The sequence below is a fragment of the Poecilia reticulata genome, linkage group LG14 (genome assembly GCF_000633615.1).
Source record: "Poecilia reticulata strain Guanapo linkage group LG14, Guppy_female_1.0+MT, whole genome shotgun sequence".
Taxonomy (NCBI): domain Eukaryota; kingdom Metazoa; phylum Chordata; class Actinopteri; order Cyprinodontiformes; family Poeciliidae; genus Poecilia; species Poecilia reticulata.
In genome coordinates this window covers 5,009,948-5,028,559 of record NC_024344.1, presented here as the reverse complement: position 1 = coordinate 5,028,559, position 18,612 = coordinate 5,009,948, and the positions used below count along the sequence as shown (strand labels likewise).

At 37.6% G+C, this 18,612-nt stretch overlaps 1 protein-coding gene across 3 annotated transcripts in view; it reads right to left on the bottom strand.

Annotated features, from left to right (window-relative positions):
* The window catches only part of rxfp2a (relaxin family peptide receptor 2a), an 87,126-nt gene that overhangs the window by 44,746 nt on the left and 23,768 nt on the right, over positions 1-18,612 (bottom strand). For all 3 annotated transcript variants that reach the window (XM_017308439.1, XM_008427346.2, XM_008427348.2), the window contains exons 3-5: positions 8,208-8,288; positions 7,408-7,513; positions 1,193-1,264 (exon numbers count right to left, since the gene is read on the bottom strand). In XM_017308439.1, coding sequence (XP_017163928.1) covers positions 1,193-1,264; positions 7,408-7,513; positions 8,208-8,288 — 259 coding nt within the window. The remainder of the gene's footprint in view (positions 1-1,192; positions 1,265-7,407; positions 7,514-8,207; positions 8,289-18,612) is intronic.

Genomic DNA, 18,612 nt, shown 5'->3' with positions numbered 1-18,612 from the left:
TCGAGTTCTTCCCATTTCTTCAGGGTCTGCAGCAGAATATATTTCTGATTATTTAATGGTATTTCAAAATGGGATCTCTATTGCATTTTAATTTTCACGTTTTAGAAACATGAATCCAGAAAATAGGTAATGTAAGGCTTGAAAAGTATGAACTATATTCCCATCTGAATGTATCCATTCAGACAGAAATACTTCTGGAACAATTTATGGAAGTTGGAAACAAGCGGCTCAAAGCAGAAGTTCAGGATTCAGTTATAATCCCAACTGAATGTCACTGTTGAGTTTGGAGTGATTTTACTGATGTATAAGAATGTTACCAACATAAAACAATGTAATATACAACATGAGTGATTTTGCAAACAAAAACAACATCTACTGTATTTCCGATGTACAATGTGAAGCCAGCACATAAAATGACTGAAACAAATGACTGACTTGTTTTCCACTCATCAGAAAGGCTTAACACCCTCCTTCATAAAAATTCACCCCATATGTTGAGAGTAATTTGAAATGTCCTGCCCTCCGTATTAGAGCTTTTAATGTGTCACAGTTCTTCCCTGCTAAACTCATTTGGCCCAGTATTAATGCAGAGTCGAAAAGAATTGCCTCAGAAAACCTTGCCAGGCTGTGGAAATGTGACTTTTTAAGCCTAACGCATAACACGCAGTAATTAAAATCAGTCATCAACATCTGTGTGGCCAGTTTGCAGACAAATATAGTTGTGCAAAGAAATGTCTATAAAATCATACACAAATGCTCAGCAACAACAAAAAAAATCTGTATTTTTATCATACAATAAATTCTACTTTTAAATTTTATTTGAGGTGTTCAGAAAAATACCTACAACACATTTAATATTATTTTAATTTTAAAACTGCAGCACTCGTATAGCTATAACATGATGGTGCATTTTAAAACAGGTTGATTTAATTTTTGTTTGAAAGCTAAAACTTTTTTTTAAGACCAAATGAATCTTTGGTCGTTGTGTCACATCTTACACTATAGTTTTACCATTATAGCTTTACTTAATCCTGACACATTTTCCATTACCGTCTTTATGGCGTACCTTCAATTACATTTAAGTTTCCTTTTTTTTTTTTTTAAAAAGGCAAAAATTTGAACTCTGATCCATTAAACCAATAAGTGGAACGTGTTTGTGAGGAACGGAAGCAGCAGGCATAAAATTACTCACAATCTCTCCAGTGCAGAGTATTCAGAGAAAACAAAGTCGTCCAGAATTTGGATCTTGTTGCTCCTCAGTGACCTGTAATAAAAGCCAAATAATCTCAGAATAACACTAAACACATTAGGCAGGATGAGACACCTACAGCACAGTGAGTTGGAAAAAAAAAAAGGTAAAGCATTATGAGCTCTGAGTAACCACACAAACAACCCCTGCGTTTTTATTCGGAATGGTTATAAAGGATTTTCTTTCACTGTGAAAGGAGAAGAAACATCGACCGGAGCTCTACAGCACTTAAAAATTTTAAGATGTCTACTGTCTGAGAAATTAAATAATTTAAGGAACATTATACTTTCTTCTGCAGTCTCAAACACAGAGGGAAGGCTAAAGCCAAACTTTTTGAAAGTAACTAAATGTCAGCGGCAGATCATTTCTAGTCACCAGAAAAATTGGTGTTTATCGAAACAAATTTGACTTTAAGTTTGCTTGATCAAAATGTCCACCATCAGCAGCAATAAAAAGCCCTGAAAATATACATTATGTTATGTACAATGACTACAACAGTTTCTCACTGAGGTCAATTAATCTGCCATGTTTAAAGGCAAATCCTCAAATCATGCAAATCACTCTTATTTTCTAATGCTAGAAAATAAGAGCATTTCCTTACAAAAACACCTTCTTTTTTTTTGCTTGTCAAGCTAAAATATTTTCAGCATATAGCATTTCAAACCCGTTTCAAATATGGTTGATTGTATTGTGCTCTTTAGCCAAAAAGCAAGTAAGAAAAGAGATGAAGATTTCACAGACGTTCTCTCTAGCCTTGGATGAACCAGGACAAAAGAAAATTCAGTTAGTAATTTAAACGCTGATAAAACAAAAGGAAGATACTTTCTTGGAAGGTGACGAATGAAGCACAAACTGCGGAGGGAACATTTTAATGTTGAGGACCCATTTAAGTGTTCTGTTGGTGCTAAGAGACTATAAACATTCATGATTCTGTGATTCAGCATCACAGTCTAGGATCAAATCACATCAAATACGAGACAACAGCATTTATGTTGCTGTTTATCTTGTTCTGCTGCTGTCTAGCCCAGAACACTCTTGTAAATTGGATTTATAATCTGAAATTAGGTTTTTTTTTCTGGTTAAACAAAAGTAAAACCATTCCAATTGATAAAAATGACCMATTGTTATCTGCTGGGAAACAAAATGCTACTAAATCATGTAGGACAGGATATTAGTTACAAACTGAAACAAACTATGGTGACCAAATGCAAAAATGAGAGGCTTAGTTACTAACATCCACCTAACATTTATTCTTTCTCTTTGGAAGAGTGTTCTGACCAAGATAATAATCGATWTTTCTTACTTTTTAAATGTCATATTAAAAGACTCGATAATAAAAGTTTGTAAAAGTTCAAAACAGTTCAAGGTATCAGGCAAAACTAGTACTATGAGCCTAGAAAATGCATTCAACCCCACCTTTAAAGGGGCAGTATTAAGTATTTTCCTGGCWCATAGTGATTTGTGAAAATATGCGGTGTTTAGGGGGAGCAAGCGTTTAGGCACCCCGATTAGCTGCCACTGGAGATTGAAGGATCTCACAAGCATGCATCCAAGTATCAAGGCAACACTCCTAGTCTGCCCTTGATGAGGGAATAACTTTATAACATGATGTAAASCTCAAAAAACTCAACCTAGCATAAAACTGCATTGCAACAGTCTAAAAGAACTGTGATTAAAAAATGAATTAGCATTTATTTTTTCTTATTTGCAGACCCTTATGCCCTTTTACATTAGTCTGAAACAACTTCATCACTTGCTTTTTTTCCCCAACAAAATATCTATATATATATATAATGTTCAATCATGAGATTATTTCTGAATGTATGGTAACGTGTTGCACATACATTAGTCAAAATAACCCTGCAGAACAGTTATATTCTGCTGCTGGTATTCTGTTGTAAAATATAGTGAGATACAATAATTAGCTTTTTTTATTGGATTATTTTACATGATTTTAATGTTTTTAATGAACTTTTGAGTTAAATTCAAACAGCTCTCCCACCCACAGTCTGCTGTCATCTCAAYAACACACTGTACTGTTCTGTGATCCACTGGATTACTTGGTAACGTGCTCTGAATCTGACTCAAAACTGCTCATTGTAAATTTCGSGATAAAACACTGGCGATCATGTTTCCAGCACTCTGTTGTGGCTTTAATTACGTACAGAGTTTTTAGGTAATTCTTTTGGCAGAGTAGCAAACTGTGAAGTTGATCACAGACGTGTTACTGCAACAAGTGTAATTGGTCTGTTTATTTACATTATGGTCTTTTACAGAGTTGCCTTCTGGCACCTTTGCAGTAAAATTCTATTATGTGCCCTTTATCTGTCAAATAATCTAATAAATAATATTTAGATCTCATTACGGAATAAAAAGTTAATTCAGGTGCAGAGGGTCATTTTGGAGCTCAGCGCCCGTTTAACTCTGGCTCTGTTGCTTTTTAATGACCTTGTGAAGAAATAAAAAGTAAATGGCAAGAAGAAGTTCCAGTGCTTAACATTACTCCAAGTGTAACCTGGAGGGTCAGCCTGAGAGTGAGGCACTGAATGGGAAATAACAGCCCTTTTATAGTGATTGGCACGATGTGGGAAGTAGTAGGCCAGTCTAAGACCCATCCATCCATTTTTTTATGCCGAGGCTTTGCTATTTCCAGCATTCAGTGGATAAGACAAAAGTGGAGGGAAACAAAAGTGGAGGTCACCAGTTTATCACACAACAGACAGCCTTGCACAGAAACACACCAAAGGGCAATTCAAAGTGACTGCACAAAGAGAACAAGCGAACTCTAAGCAGACATGTGATTTGCAGCTACACCAGGAATTTTACCACCGTACTTCCCCCACACAGTCGCTGCAATTTCAAACGTTAACCACTAAATGTTTTGTAGATTCTTMAGARATTCTTTCTGGATCACTTTTTCAAGTATTTCAGATAAAAACTACAATCTGTAAAACATTCTTAGCTTATTTTTAATAAGGGTTGRGGAGGAACAAGTAAAATGTAACAGTATTATTTAATGTAATCGCAAAGCAAAAGCTACCACAATKCATTACAGTTACTCATGACAATATTACGCTTCAAATCTGTTGGGGGGTAAAATATTGCATCTCTATTTTTATTCATTTTCATTTTCTTTTGAAAACTATTAATAMWTATAGTTTATGCAAATGAAATGATGCAAACATCCTTTTTTAACTCATTGTCTGAATTTAAATCAGACAAGACTTTTCTTGTTTTAAGTCAGTTAGAATCACCAAAATAATTTCTCTTTGCTMARTGCCAGAAAAATGAGAGTAAAAATGTGTCAAAGATTTATTTTTTTTTTACTCTTGTTCAAATCACAAGTTTATACAGATTCATTATTATCTCTTTAAGCGGAGAGCTCCACAGGTCTGGCTCCTCCTTYGGGACAATTTCCAGATGGTGGAAGGTGATATATTCATCGGTTCAATTATTAACAAAAATAGACACAGTGGTGAATAAAGTAAACTTYATGAAGCGCATTTTACAGACCAGAAACCATACCGCGCGTTACGCAATATGAGATCAATTTATCATTAATATATTAATTATGTCAGCTCATATGTAGTTGTGAAATGAGGGAAGCTGTAGCACAAGTGGAACTATCTGTATCAAGGCGTTTATGACAAGTTGACGTCTGTTTCTCAGGAAAAATAAATTTTTGTGTTTGGTCCATGTAACCTTTATGATTTTTGCATTTTATTAATGTATTAAAAAAAAGAATGTGTGGGCTTTGAAGTGATTTTTAACTCATAAATGCTCTAATCAAATCTAGTTTTTCCATCTGAAGTTACTTGCACAACTAAAGCAGCCAACATAAATTCATTAGTTTCAGGCTTTGAGCAGCACTGTTACTAACTGGCACATGCAAGCAAGACCGCATATTCCCCATAACAGCATTCTTACACTGGCTGCCAGACAGATTTTGTCGTGTCTTTCTTTCATTTGTTTCTGTCAAATTTGGTCATTTTAAATGTGCAGTTCTTTGCACAACAACTGTTGATTAAACTGAAATTAATTTCACAGAGTCTGAAAAGTCCAAAGTTGAAAAACATCCTTTAAAGACTCCTGAGTGCTCGTAGGCGTGGACAGGGAGAAGAGGGCTCAAATTCAATCACTGCTGAACAAGAAACATAAGTTAAAATGTCAAGGCCAAGCCAAGAAATATTTTAGAACAGATTTTTCAAAGCATACAGATGAGATGAGAGCCTTGATGAAAGGGTTCACAAATGGATCAGATGGGCAGCTGGTATGAGCCATTATTATTAAATATGAGCTGGTTTAACCTTTTCAGATTGAAGGCAGACTCAAAGCCTATTCTCAAATCCACCGCTAGTTTTTAGAAAACACTCACCTCAAGGACTGGTAGAGGGAACAAAAAAAAAACATGTTTTTTATGCAGCACATGCATCAAAATACTTCACTGCATAACATTAAAGGAAATATTACATTTTATATTCTCCTAGATAAGCCAAAACCTTTCTCTTACATTCTTACATTACTAGGTCGGAGGTTTCTTAAAATTTTGTGTTGGCTTTGAGCTCTGTAGTTTTCAGTGATAAAATTAATCCCCCCAAAAAAAACAAATGGCCTAATAACTGTGCACTCAGTACATGTTGAGGTGACTCATTCTGATGGCTGCTCATTTGTTCAAAGTTCATTCACCTCACAGGACACCGACTCAGCCAATGACAGTCTGAGGGACAAACGGCACTTGGCAGACATTTTCTCTCAGACACGAATGTCTGAGAGAAAAGAAAGGCATAGCAGCATCCAGTTTGTCATTGGGAAGATTAATAGAATTATACTACAAATTTTATTTACTAACACATAAACAAATAATCATTTTCCCTTGCAATAACAAAACCAGCCTAACCTCTAAATCTTTCATTTTAAAATGATCTTTAAATTAATTACGCTTAAGAAGAAGATGGTAAAGTCCTTTAGAAAAATGACCTCCATTTTTGAGCATCCACTTGGTGGAAAAGAAGGAATAATTTAAGAAATCAAATGTATCTCATTTTATAGTGCGGCGGAAAATGCAGAAACGGTGAGCAAAACAGAACATTTGGTCGAAATTATATTTAGAGCTCTAAAGCAGTTAACACTTTATTTTAAAGAACAGATTGTTGGCGGTTTTCCCCACAAAATATATCACAACTATGTATTTAGTTTACTGAGGTTTTATGTTACCAAGCAATTCTGGAAAACTTTTTTGTATTCATAAAAACACATTTATTTGAAAATGTTTCAATTTACTCAGGTTATCTTTGACTAATAAGAAAATTGGTTTTATGAAATGAAAATAGGGTACAGAGACTTTCTGTGAGGAGGAAAGAGTCTCGTATATTTTGCATTTCTAAATCTGTGTCAGTTTCAACACTTTGAGCAAAGCAACAGAAAATAAAAATGGGTCTCTTTGGGTGAGTTCACACTGCAGTCTGAAGTGACCCAATTCCAATTTTTTTTTGACATAATGCGACCTGTAGCCGATCTTTTCATGGCAGTGTGAACAGCACAGGTCGGATTCTTTTTCGAATGTGACTCATATCCGATACGTATCCGATTCAAATGTGACCATAACGTCCAGGTCGTATTCATCCGGACTGAACATCACTGATTCTCAACAAATCTCACTATTCTGCGTCCTGATACACGCAGGTGGGAAGAAAAACAACAATCATGACGGACTATAATGAGGATTAAGTTGTTAATATGCTGCTCCGGTTGGACAATAACTTCAAATATGTAAGCTAAGCTCCACCGTTAGCCTCCATGTTTACTTCCGCAAACTCTGAGCTCTTCTTCTTCTTTTTATGGCGGTTGGCAGAACACTGAGAACGCTGACGCTATKGCGCCCTCTRCTGCGCATGCGGGACACTTTCAGGTCGTTTGCCCGTTTACACTGCAGAACGCATACAGGTCGCATTTACTGGCAGTGTGAACGGCCCCGGCAAAAAAATCGGAATTGCCAAAACATTGGGTCAGTTCGTGCTGCAGTGTGAACGCACCCTTTGACGTCAATCCATCTAGAAACTTTTCACAAAGATTCAGTTGCTGAAACGGATCATTCTCTTCAGAATGTGAAGGATTTAAGAAGTTCTTCTTAAATCCTTCTTAAAGAGGGTTGAACTTACAGCCATGTGACATTTGATGAAACCAGGGGAACCTCCTCGAGGTTGACCTCCACACACTTGACGTCTGTTTGGATGCAGTCACAACTTTCTGGGTACTCCTGCAAAACTAGCAGCACATAGAGACTAAAAGTAATTTGAGAGATTTGCTTATATTTCAACACATTAAAGACAACAATCAGGTAAGATTTAGATAGGGTTTTTTTCTGTTAAAAGAAAGACAATCTTTTAAAATTGAACAAGATCATTTTCATAGCACCTTGCATTTGATCAATACGGTTTCCGATTCAATGTTTTTTTTGTAGTAGTAGTTTTTGATGCAGTCTGTATTAGTGGCTGACAGCGGCAGTAGATGTGTTTGAGGGGACAAGCACCATAAACAAATTATGAGTCATTTGATTGAGAACATTAGTTTCATGTGTCTGCAGCCATCTGGAGTTTGTTTTTCCCCTGGGCAGTGAGTAGGCACCCCCTGCTTGCTGCTAAGTGGGGCGATTAGGATCTGCTTGCTGTCAGTCACACTGAGGTCAAATACAGTGAAACAAAAATTACCATTTGACTTTATTTCGACATTTAGTGTTAGTGCTGCCTTTATTTTTGAGGAATTTTAGGCTTTAATTGTTTCACAAGCTGCACTGTACTGGGATTTGGAGGTTAGCAGAAGGCTTGCCCTGGGCATTTTGCATGCAGATGGTAAAACTGCAGAACCTGGATCTACAGATTCCTGTAGAATTTCCACCTAATGAATATTTGACTTGATGCACAGAGAAAGCACAAACTGAAACATAATGAGAATTACTTACAGCATTCATTGAGAAAAGAAGAAATCGCTGGTCGGTTCTGAAGGGTTTCTCCGATGAAGTCTGCCAAACCGATGTTATCACCTGCAACACAAATCAAAGAACAACAAGTTGCTGATTTTGAATATTGAATTGAATATTTTTAAATCCGTTAAAAAAAAAATTCTCCATCTAATCTGGTTAATTTTTTATAATCATTTTTTTATTGTATTGCACTGAGTGTTTAGGCTGCAAGGGGTTTTAATAATTAATGTCATGTATGGTGGAGAATTTACAAACTCTGATGAGCCTTCTTAAGATTTTTTTACTTCTGAATGGATCATAATTCACCTCGCATAAAGTGTTGTGCAGCTTTATATTTAGTTTTATAGAGAGTTAATAAAAGAAGTAAATGTTTATGACAAGGCGTTAACTGAGTATTTTGCTACTCAAGGTAAGGGTTTTTAATGTGATTTATAGCAGCTCAATTTTAAGGGGAATTTTGCATAGATTAATCAAAACCTATTGTAATGAGACAAAAAAGTAAACACTTTCATCTGAATTTTCTCCATAAAGTTCTACGCTTTAAAAGTGAATTGCTAGAAACTGTAGAAGAAATAAGACTTCTAATAAAAGCAAATATAATTTAAAATCCCCTGAGATATTCAAAAGATTTAGATTCAGAATGACAATGACGAATTTCAGTTAAAGTTGAGATAAAACGATCTAAATCTCTTTCTGCATTTAAAAGAAATTTGAAAATGTAGCATTGATTAAGCTGATGTTTTTTGTGCACTTCTCCTGTATTTCAAATATGTCTAATAGCCAATATAAGTCTATACTTCTTTCTGCTTCTTTTGAATCATGATTTATTTTAGTGACCTATTCATATTTGAGTCAGTAAAATAAAACAAATAAAATTCAACACAGGTCTTAAATAAACTACCTGATTTTTCTAATAAGTAACTGTTTAATAAAAAACAGATTTACAATGGGTGGTAATGTAGTTGTTACACATCCCGTTGCCCATCAACCACGACTTTTACTGCACATCCCTCATGCTATATTTAGATTGGAGTGGCTGAAAGAGCTAGAAACAGCCTGACATCTTGTGGTGTACCAACATCCAAGAAATCAAACTTCTTAAAATTTGTTACAAAATAATTGAATAAATTAGCATTCCCTGAAAAACATGTTTGTCATAGTCCCATTTGTCTCTTTTCCAGTTCATGCCCTGTTGTTGCATTTATTCTTGCTACCATGTGATGTAACTCTCTGTTTGAGTTTCTGTCCTGGCAGCAGCATTCTCCCTCGCCTGCAGCACTCCAATCTTCCAAATCAGTGGTTTTTAAATTTTTTTTAGGACAAGTGCCGCCTTCTGAAAAAAAACAAAAACAATAAAAAGCTCTTAAAAGTGCCCCTTTTATGATGGGCAATAAAATATGGCTGTACAAGCTTACCCTTTTCAGCTAGGTACAGTTCAGACATTAAACAGTCGTTACTTTTTTAGTGTTTTCAGTCACTCCTATTTCTAAAGCACTAAAGAATAAAAACAAAATAAAAATAAAAAAAACTGTTATTCAAGTCAAAGAGGAGTCTCACACAAAAATTCCCTCTAAAACACATATTCAGTGTGTATTACTGTGCATGGTTTGGCTAATGGTGGACACAGTAACAGCTAAGAGTTCTTACCACAGTTATTTAAAATTTTAATCAAATGAAACTGGAAGCAAACAGGCTCTTTCATGGTCAGAACACCAGGAAAGCTTCATGACCTAATGCCATCTTCCACTCACGCCTGAGAAACTTCAGTCAGGCGTTGAACACCTCTTGGGGCGGTGATGAAGGGGGTAATGCATGTACAAAAGCCTCCATCCTTGAAGCGGGCCGTTACAGGTTTGAATCCTGGCCTGTTGACATATGCCACATGTTTTCTCTCTCACAGCCTTGTTTCCTGTCAATCTATCAAACAGAGGCTACTAGAGCCAAAAAAACAAAACAAAGGATCCTTTGAAAAGGATTTGTTGTGGTCAACTGGTGCTGAAGCATCTGAAGGACCTCACAGGCCAAACAATTCAGCAAATGATGGGACCTCATCCTGCACCACGACTACTCAGCCAGGATCCTGTTTGTGGACTTAGGCTTGGCCTTCAACACCATCAACCCAGGCGTCCTCCATCAGAAGTTCACAGTTGTGGCCTCCACCCACCCAAATTTTGGGCCAAACTTATTTAGTTGAACGTAGAGAAAACTAAATGGCAACGCACGACGTAAAGTTGTGTTAATCTGCTTATTATGAAATGGGTAGAATTATGTAGAATCAACTTTTTTGAGCTTCACATCACATTATGATGTTATTCCCTTATCAAAAACATACTCAGAGAGTCGCCTTGATTCTTTCTTGCATGTTTGAGAAATCCTTTAACTCTCATGGCAACCATTCAGCTGTGCAAAACGCCTGGTGGAGCCAAGTGCCGCTTACGACAAAACTCCACCTCAAAGCTAGTTTCCAAGCTTCCAAACTTAAAGGGTTAATAGAGGAGCGATGTTGTGATGACTTGCTGAAGGTGGAGTGTCAGAAAGAGCAGGAGTTTCTTAAAGAAACAAGGGGGCCAATTTCAAGGTGTTAAATTATGAAGTAAAATATCTTTTAAGTCATACTTTATATGTACAACATTTTTAAAACAACTGAAGGTTACAGTTACTTGATTGAGGTCTAAAATGAACCAGGAAAATACATAAAGATTTTTCCACTGATTATTAAGAATATAAATAACATTCACATTTCTTAATAAAATCTAATGGTTAGAAGCTTTTTTTTTTTTTTTACAAAAAAAGAAAAAGAGTAGAGCCGGAAAAGGGTAGAGTGCCTTCTCCGGGTCAGGGGGGTTGTCCTGCCTCAAGTGGAGGAGTTTAAGTATCTGGGGATCTTGTTCACGAATGAGGGAAGAAGGGAGCGGGAGATCGACAGGCGGATTGGGGCAGCATCTGCCGTGAAGCGGGCGCTGTACCGGTCCGTCGTGGTGAAAAGGGAGCTGAGTCCAAAAGCGAAGCTCTCGATTTACCGGTCGATCTACCTTCCCACCCTCATCTATGGTCATGAGCTTTGGGTCATGACCGAAAGAACGAGATCACGGGTACAAGCGGCCGAAATGAGTTTCCTCCGCAGGGTGGCTGGGCTCTCCCTTAGAGATAGGGTGAGAAGCTCGGTCAACCAGGAGGGACTCAGAGTAGAGCCGCTGCTCCTCCACGTCGAGAGGAGCCAGTTGAGGTGGCTCGGGCATCTGGTCAGGATGCCTCCTGGACGCCTCCTTGGTGAGGTGTTCCGGGCACGTCCCACCGGGAGGAGGCCTCGGGGAAGACCCAGGACACGCTGGAGGGACTATGTCCCTCAGCTGGCCTGGGAACGCCTTGGGGTTCCCCTGGAGGAGCTGGAAGAAGTGGCTGGGGAGAGGGAAGTCTGGGCCTCCCTTCTGAAGCTGCTGCCCCCGCGACCCGACCCCGGACAAGCGGAAGAAAATGGACGGATGGATGGATGGATGGATGGATGGACGGATGGATGGATGGATGGATGGATGGATGGATGGATGGATGGATGGATGGATGGATGGAAACAAAGAAAATACATTAAATTGTTTTATAATCTTTTGAATTAATAAAGATGGGGTTATTAATATGATTAATATTTTCTTAATCTGTAGGATCTTCTTGGTGGTTTAGAAACCTTGATACTGGTAAATGCTCCATTCAATGTTTAGCAGTCTGGCAAATATCTCTGTGTGGGTATTTCCAGTCTTTCTTTTAGGTTAGAACTAATCAACACATTGACAGAGCCACTGTAACTTTCCTTTGTTGTCATTTTTTTAAGCAGTGTTGTAAGCAGTTATTGTCATTGCACACGATAAAAATCAGTGACACTGCGGTACTTTTTATGTGCCGTTTCAATCAGAGAAACAGGTGTAATGGAAAACCTTGGTGCATCAGCTTTCTCAGCAAATAGGATAGATTAGATGTTTTACAGCAAGGCACAACAGAGGGAACCAAACATTAAATTAGACACAAAGATTTTATTTTTGTCAGTATAACCCATTTTTATAGTACTGTGAAACTGGTTTCAATTGGATTTGTGACTGGTGTCTTTCTTGGGTAGAGTTTCAAACATTTTTGCCTCTGCAGGACACTAAAGTGTGAGTTAGATGTTCTGAGTTTAGTTTGCCATATATTCAAAGTTCAAGAAATTTTTCATGATTGCTTTTCTTTCATTACCTCTGGTTCCAGTGCCTCCCCACCTTTTACGCCGTTCTATCTGAAATCCTTTGTTACAGCCATTATTTCTTCAAGGCTGCTCTCAACGGTCGTTCATGCTTTCATTTGATCCACTATATTGTCTGTACTACAAGTCACACTGGTAGTTGCAAAGAAAATGAATAAAAATGACTGTACACCTTCAGGAATGCCTTCTTGGTGTTCCTGCTACCCGCCTTTCTACCACCCTGGATTTCAGTTTGTTGAAAAGCAAGCGAACACATTAACATTTTTAAATAAATGCAACTTGTACGTTTTTCTTCTTCGTCATGGTGCATTTTTTGACTGATGTGCCCCTGATGTGACTTGCACTCCAGAGCGACAGTCCTTTTTTATTATTTTGAATAAGAAAGACCTCAGTTGCCTCCAGACAGCTCAAAATGTTGCTGCAAAAAAGAAGGCGTACACTTTTCCAGTTTTAATCTCTTAAAACTGGAAAAGTGGCTCTGTGGGTAGGGTAGTCGTCTTGCGATCGGAAGGTCGTAGGTTCAAGGTCGTAGGTTGGGCAAGGCACTTAACCCCAAATTACCTACCGAGCTGCATATTGGTGTATAAATGTGTAAGCGTGAATGGGTGAATGTGACTCTAGTGTAAAGCGCTTTGAGTGGTCAAAATGATTGGAAAAGCGCTATATAAGTTCAGTCCATTTACATTGGCTGCTGGTACATTTTGAAATTCCAATTTTTTTTTTATTTCATTTTAGAGCCCTGTGTGGCCCAGCCTCAGCCTTTATCTCGGACCTTCTAGAGTAGACCCCTACAGCTCTTCTCATAGTCTGAGATCCTCCAGTCAAAGGCTTTTATTGGTTCCTCAAAAACTTTTAAGGCCATACGAGATAAATCTTTCAGAGCTGTGCCCCCCAGGTTGTGGAATGTTTTGCCTCCATCTGTGTCCAGTCTTGTTGATTCTTTTCAGAGGAAGTTGAAGACTCATTTACTCAGAATAGCCTATATGTATTCAGCTTTTATTAATTTTTATGCTTTATCGTCTGTGTTTTTAATGTTTGTTTTTATTTTAAAGCACTTTGTGGTTTTCTGACCAGTGAAAGGTACTATAGAAATAAAATGTATTTACTTGCACATAAAAAAAAACAACTGCTATCTGAAAGAATGTCTAGATCTGGAAAATGTAAATATTTTTAGTCCTTCCTTGAAGCCATTAAAACTGTATAGAAATTATTGAAGAAAATATTTAAAAACAGTTTTTATCAAACAAAAATTAAAGAAAAAAAGGAAAGCCTGTGGTGCACACAAGCTGTTTTCAGGAAATCCAAGAACAGAACATGCATGGAAAATTTTATATAGCTTGGGCTTTAAGCCTATAACGTCAAAGACACTTTCAATTTTATTTGCTCAATAACACAAAAAGCTAAATTGAAAACATACCAAAACTTAAAAATATCCTACAAAAGTCTGCATACCCTTTTAAGTTTTTCATGGTTTTGTCACTTTACAACCTCAAGCTTGAATGCATTTTATTCAAGCTTGAATAGACCAATGGAGACAAGAGCATAAATGTGAAGCAGATGGAGAGTAAGCCCAGATCTCCTTTTGCACATTAAAAACGTGAACAGTCGGGTTCGCATTTGTGGTCAGGCCACGTCAGTTAACACTTTCTTGAATTGGCTTCAATTGTAATTATAGTTGAAAGTCGTTCATTGTGTATTTCATCCATCTTCATATAAGGAAACTGAAATCTTTGCCCATTCTACTTTGCAACATGGATCAAGCAGCACATTTTCTCTGCATGAACAGCTCAATGCCACTGTGTAATATAAGACATCTCTAGATATAATAGTCTACTGTAATTGCTTTTTGCTAAATCCCAGACTTTTTGGAATACTCATACTTTACAAAAGCACTGGAAGCTTTTTTGTGTTGTTTTTCAAAGTACAAGGAGGATAAAGCTGGACCATGCTGTCTCACACATGTGGTAAAAGAAAATGATATTTAAACCGGATTAAGATGGTGTTTGGCTTTCCAACCTTTCATATAAATAAAGAACAGGATGGGTTTGAAAAATTATGTCAGTGTATTGTTGGATGTGTTGATAATCCTTGTTATTTGGCAGTGGGACACAGTGTAAAAGAAGGACAGGCCACCTGACGAGAAGTAATGCAGCACAAGACGACTCTCTGATTAGATGGAACCACAGGCAGACATATAAGTGCCATCTTGTTATGGATAATATGAAAAGAGAAACAACCCCCTGCTGAAATAAATAATCTCTTCATTGCACATGCTATTGAGCTAAAAGATGAAAACTAATTAATAGAAAACAAACAATAAATGCATGAAGTAACTGTAGTTTAAAATCTGTTTTAAGTGTCTTAGTACTATTTAGTTAATAAGAATAAAAAATGGTCTGTAAATTAGAGAAAGTGACATACATTAATATCCATAATCAAATACCAGAAATTTGTGCCATCTGTGAAGTGAAATGCAGGTTTCTGATATTTTTTCAGAGCAGCAGATAGGTTGGGACCAGACTGATGACTAAAATGTGTTTAATGGAAAAAGAAGTTTGTGGTGCACTGGAATTAGTTTGCACAGAAAGAAACGTGCTTAGGGACTCAAGTTGTTATTGGTTAGCAGGGCTTACACTGATCTAAAGGTTACAGTTTGATCTCATAACAGAGAAATTTCTTATGTTTCCAAATTTTAAAAAAATGTCTTTATACAAAGTCAAGGAAAATATCTCAATACACTTAATTTCTTTCAATCTTTGACTCAAATCTAATATAAATATCCAATCAGTAAAACTAGGTCAATATGAACAACAGATGTTTATTTCTATGTTCTTAGTATTTCGGTATGTGTTTTAGGAGGGAAGGGGAATAGCCATGTGGTATTTGTTTGGTCATGTGATGGTGATAGTGATGCAGCCCAGGATTATGGAAAGTTTAACTGAGATAGAGAAGCAATGTAGGTGGTGTGGTTGCTTTTACACAGTGTCAAAAGTGTGTGGAAATATATATAATTTATATGATAATGTTAAATGTTGACATCAGATGCCAATATTGATTCTTCATATTGGTGCGTCCGTGTTATTGGTCTTCTGTAGATTAGAAAATTATCCTGTAGCTCACTTTTTAGATCAACCTGGCCAAAATGTAACAATTAAAAACAAAAGAGCAGCAGCCTCAGAAATACATTTTAAAAATCATCTTCCTCAGTCAATTTAATAGATGAACTCTCCCTTTGCACAGCCTTTTAATAGTTTTGTGTCCATGTGACCTACGAGATCTTTGCATGTCATGCACTTCACCGTCGTTGGGCTTTATAAACATCAGCTGCAGCGCTGGCAGTCCACTGCCTGCTCTGTCTATGAACGGATAACATCTAACCACAAATAAAAGAAAGGCTGCTGTGTTCCATGTATCGCACAAGCTAATTTAGGAACTGAAGCCCCTGAAATACTACGAAAATCCAGACATTTCCATTAATGAATGAATCTCCCTGAATGTCCTGGATAGAACATGAAAAGTGGACATTTCTGGGGAGCGGAGGGCATTCGGTCACCCTAACTTGGGTAGATTGGCTTTATTTTAATTGCTAAGCTATGAGCATGCGTTTGCACTGTTGTTTCTCCTGTGTGTCTATGTTTTTGCCCTGATATGGATGGGTGACATGTCCAGTTCGATGATAAATGTTAGCATCAATTCTCCAGTGAGGTTACACTGGTACAGATAGACAAACGGAGGACTGTTCAATCCATCATTGAAGTTGAAAGCAGTGTGGCGTAACTGCAAACCTCCCAAGACATGGAAACCTGTCTGAACTTCAAAACCTGGCCATTAATCAAAGGAGCATCCAAGATATCCCTAGTAACTCCAGAGGAGCTGCAGAGATCCAAAACATTAGGCCTTTACAGAATATTGCAATGTAACGATGAAAGTAATTTGTAGTCTCCCACAAGGCATGCGGGGAAACATGTGGAAGAAAGTGAGATTCAAGTAAAACTTTTTGAGTTACATGCAAATCCCTATATGCGTAAAACTGCACAAGGCATTAAAGATGCTATTCCCATGATTTAACACAAGGGTGCCCAAAGTCGGTCCTCGAGCGCTGGCATCCCGCATGTTTTAATTCTCTCCCTGGTTTTACACACCTGCATCAAATGATGGCTCATTAGAAGGCCTAAGTAGAACACCAACTTGCTGAGGAGGTTATTACAACCACTAGCAGGATGCTGGCCCTCAAGGACCAACTTTGGACACCCCTGATGTAACATGTTCCTCGCATCATGCTTGTGGTATGCTTTCCCTTAGAAGGCCCTGGAACTGGTCAGGATTGATGGGAATAAGGGGCTAAACCCAGGGCAATCCTGATAAAAAATAAAATGTTACAAGTTGTAAAAGTCCTGAGCCCAGGACAGATTCAGTGTTGAGAAAAGTGTTTCTACACAGACAGCCAGAGATGCTGTTAGAGGATTTGGAACAAAGGATTTTCACGTGTTAAAGTCCAGATTTAAACATGATTGAGATTCTGACGCAATGTTTGAAAATCATTGTTCACTTCTTTTTTGAAATCCATGACTATTTGATTTGGAAGCATTTAGGCCCTGATGTTTTCCTTACACGTCATTTCCTACTTGTGGCGGGTAGCCTCACCATTATTAAATTTTAAGCTCACCATTAATGTGTCATCTGACACATATCCCATATCGTTCGCAGTTCAATCACAAAGAGACACATACATTTAGGGTGCCATTATTAAATGGGAGAATTATGTAAAATCTATACCTCGAGTGTTGATTTGATTGTTTCATACATGTTTGAGGAATCTGTGAATCTCCAATGGCACCCATTGGGAAAGTGACTAAACACTTGCTCTCACAAACTTTATCTATTTCCACAAAGCTCCTCCTTGGAGCAACAGTTTCCAGCTGAGAAAGTTTTATGATTTGTGGAAAATGGTTCCAATACTCGTCCAGCAAACAGATTCTCTCATTTGATCTGTTTGGAAGTTGCTTTGAGCTTCTTTGTTGGTTTGATTTATGATTGATGGATTGAGCCATAAACTTTTAGAGTTTCAAACTACACGTTTTCTGTTCTGGTTTAAATCAAACAAGCCCCCGGAACTTTTTTAATTCTATTTATCTCAATGAGACTGTGTTGTAATTTGGATTTTTTGTGCATTTATTTTGAGGTTTTCTGTGTTTATTTAGATCTGTGTCCCTGTGAGTTCCTGCAGTGTCCAGTCTTCCCTGTTGATTGATCCCAGCTCTGTCTAGTTCCCTGATTACCCTCCTCATGTATTTATGCCTACCTGCTGTCTTTGTCTGATGTCGGGTCCTCGTCTAGCGTTGTACGTCAGTTGTCAGTTGTCAGTTGCTAGAAGCCGTCACAGTTTCACACAGTGCGACGGCTCACGTAAGCGGCCTCAGGCCACTTAAGTAAGCAGTCTGTGTCTCAGTTCCGAGCTACCAGTGTGAGTTTAGTACTCCGTTTACCTGTGCTGCCGGATTCCGGACTGTATGAGCCTGTGTTTTGACCTACAATAAATCTACAGCTTACCTCTCTGCCTGGGTTCAACGGCGTTATTCCTCACCTCATCATCACACATCATGACAAACTAAACGTCTTTATAAATTAAACTTCATAGTTTTCCTAAAATGTCCCTCTTTGTCATTTTTTATGCAATGTAATATTTGCAACATCAAAGAACTACAATTACCACGTACATATAGAACCAACATGTGGGTAGATTTTTTTTTACAATATAAAAATTATGACAGCTCAACTCCACTGTTACCTCTTTTTCTAGAAAATTATCTGAAATAACTAAATTAAACCAAATCAGCTAAGACTTACCTACTGATATATTAGCTATGTAATTATTGTATACTTACAGACTTTACTCCTCTACCGCAGCTTGATGCAGCTATACGACCTGGCCTATTTTCATCTATGATCCTCACACATAACATCAGAATGAGGGCACTGAGTTCTAGCCAAAGGAGTCGAAGTTGACATATAACCTCACGTTGCTGTTCTGTTACTAAAGCTGAGAACATTGAGGAAATGTGCTTCAAATTCCTGCTTCTGGTAAGAAGGTTGAGGATGAAACACATCCGCCTGATTCCTACTGCCATTGAGTTATGAATAAGGATGCAAACAATA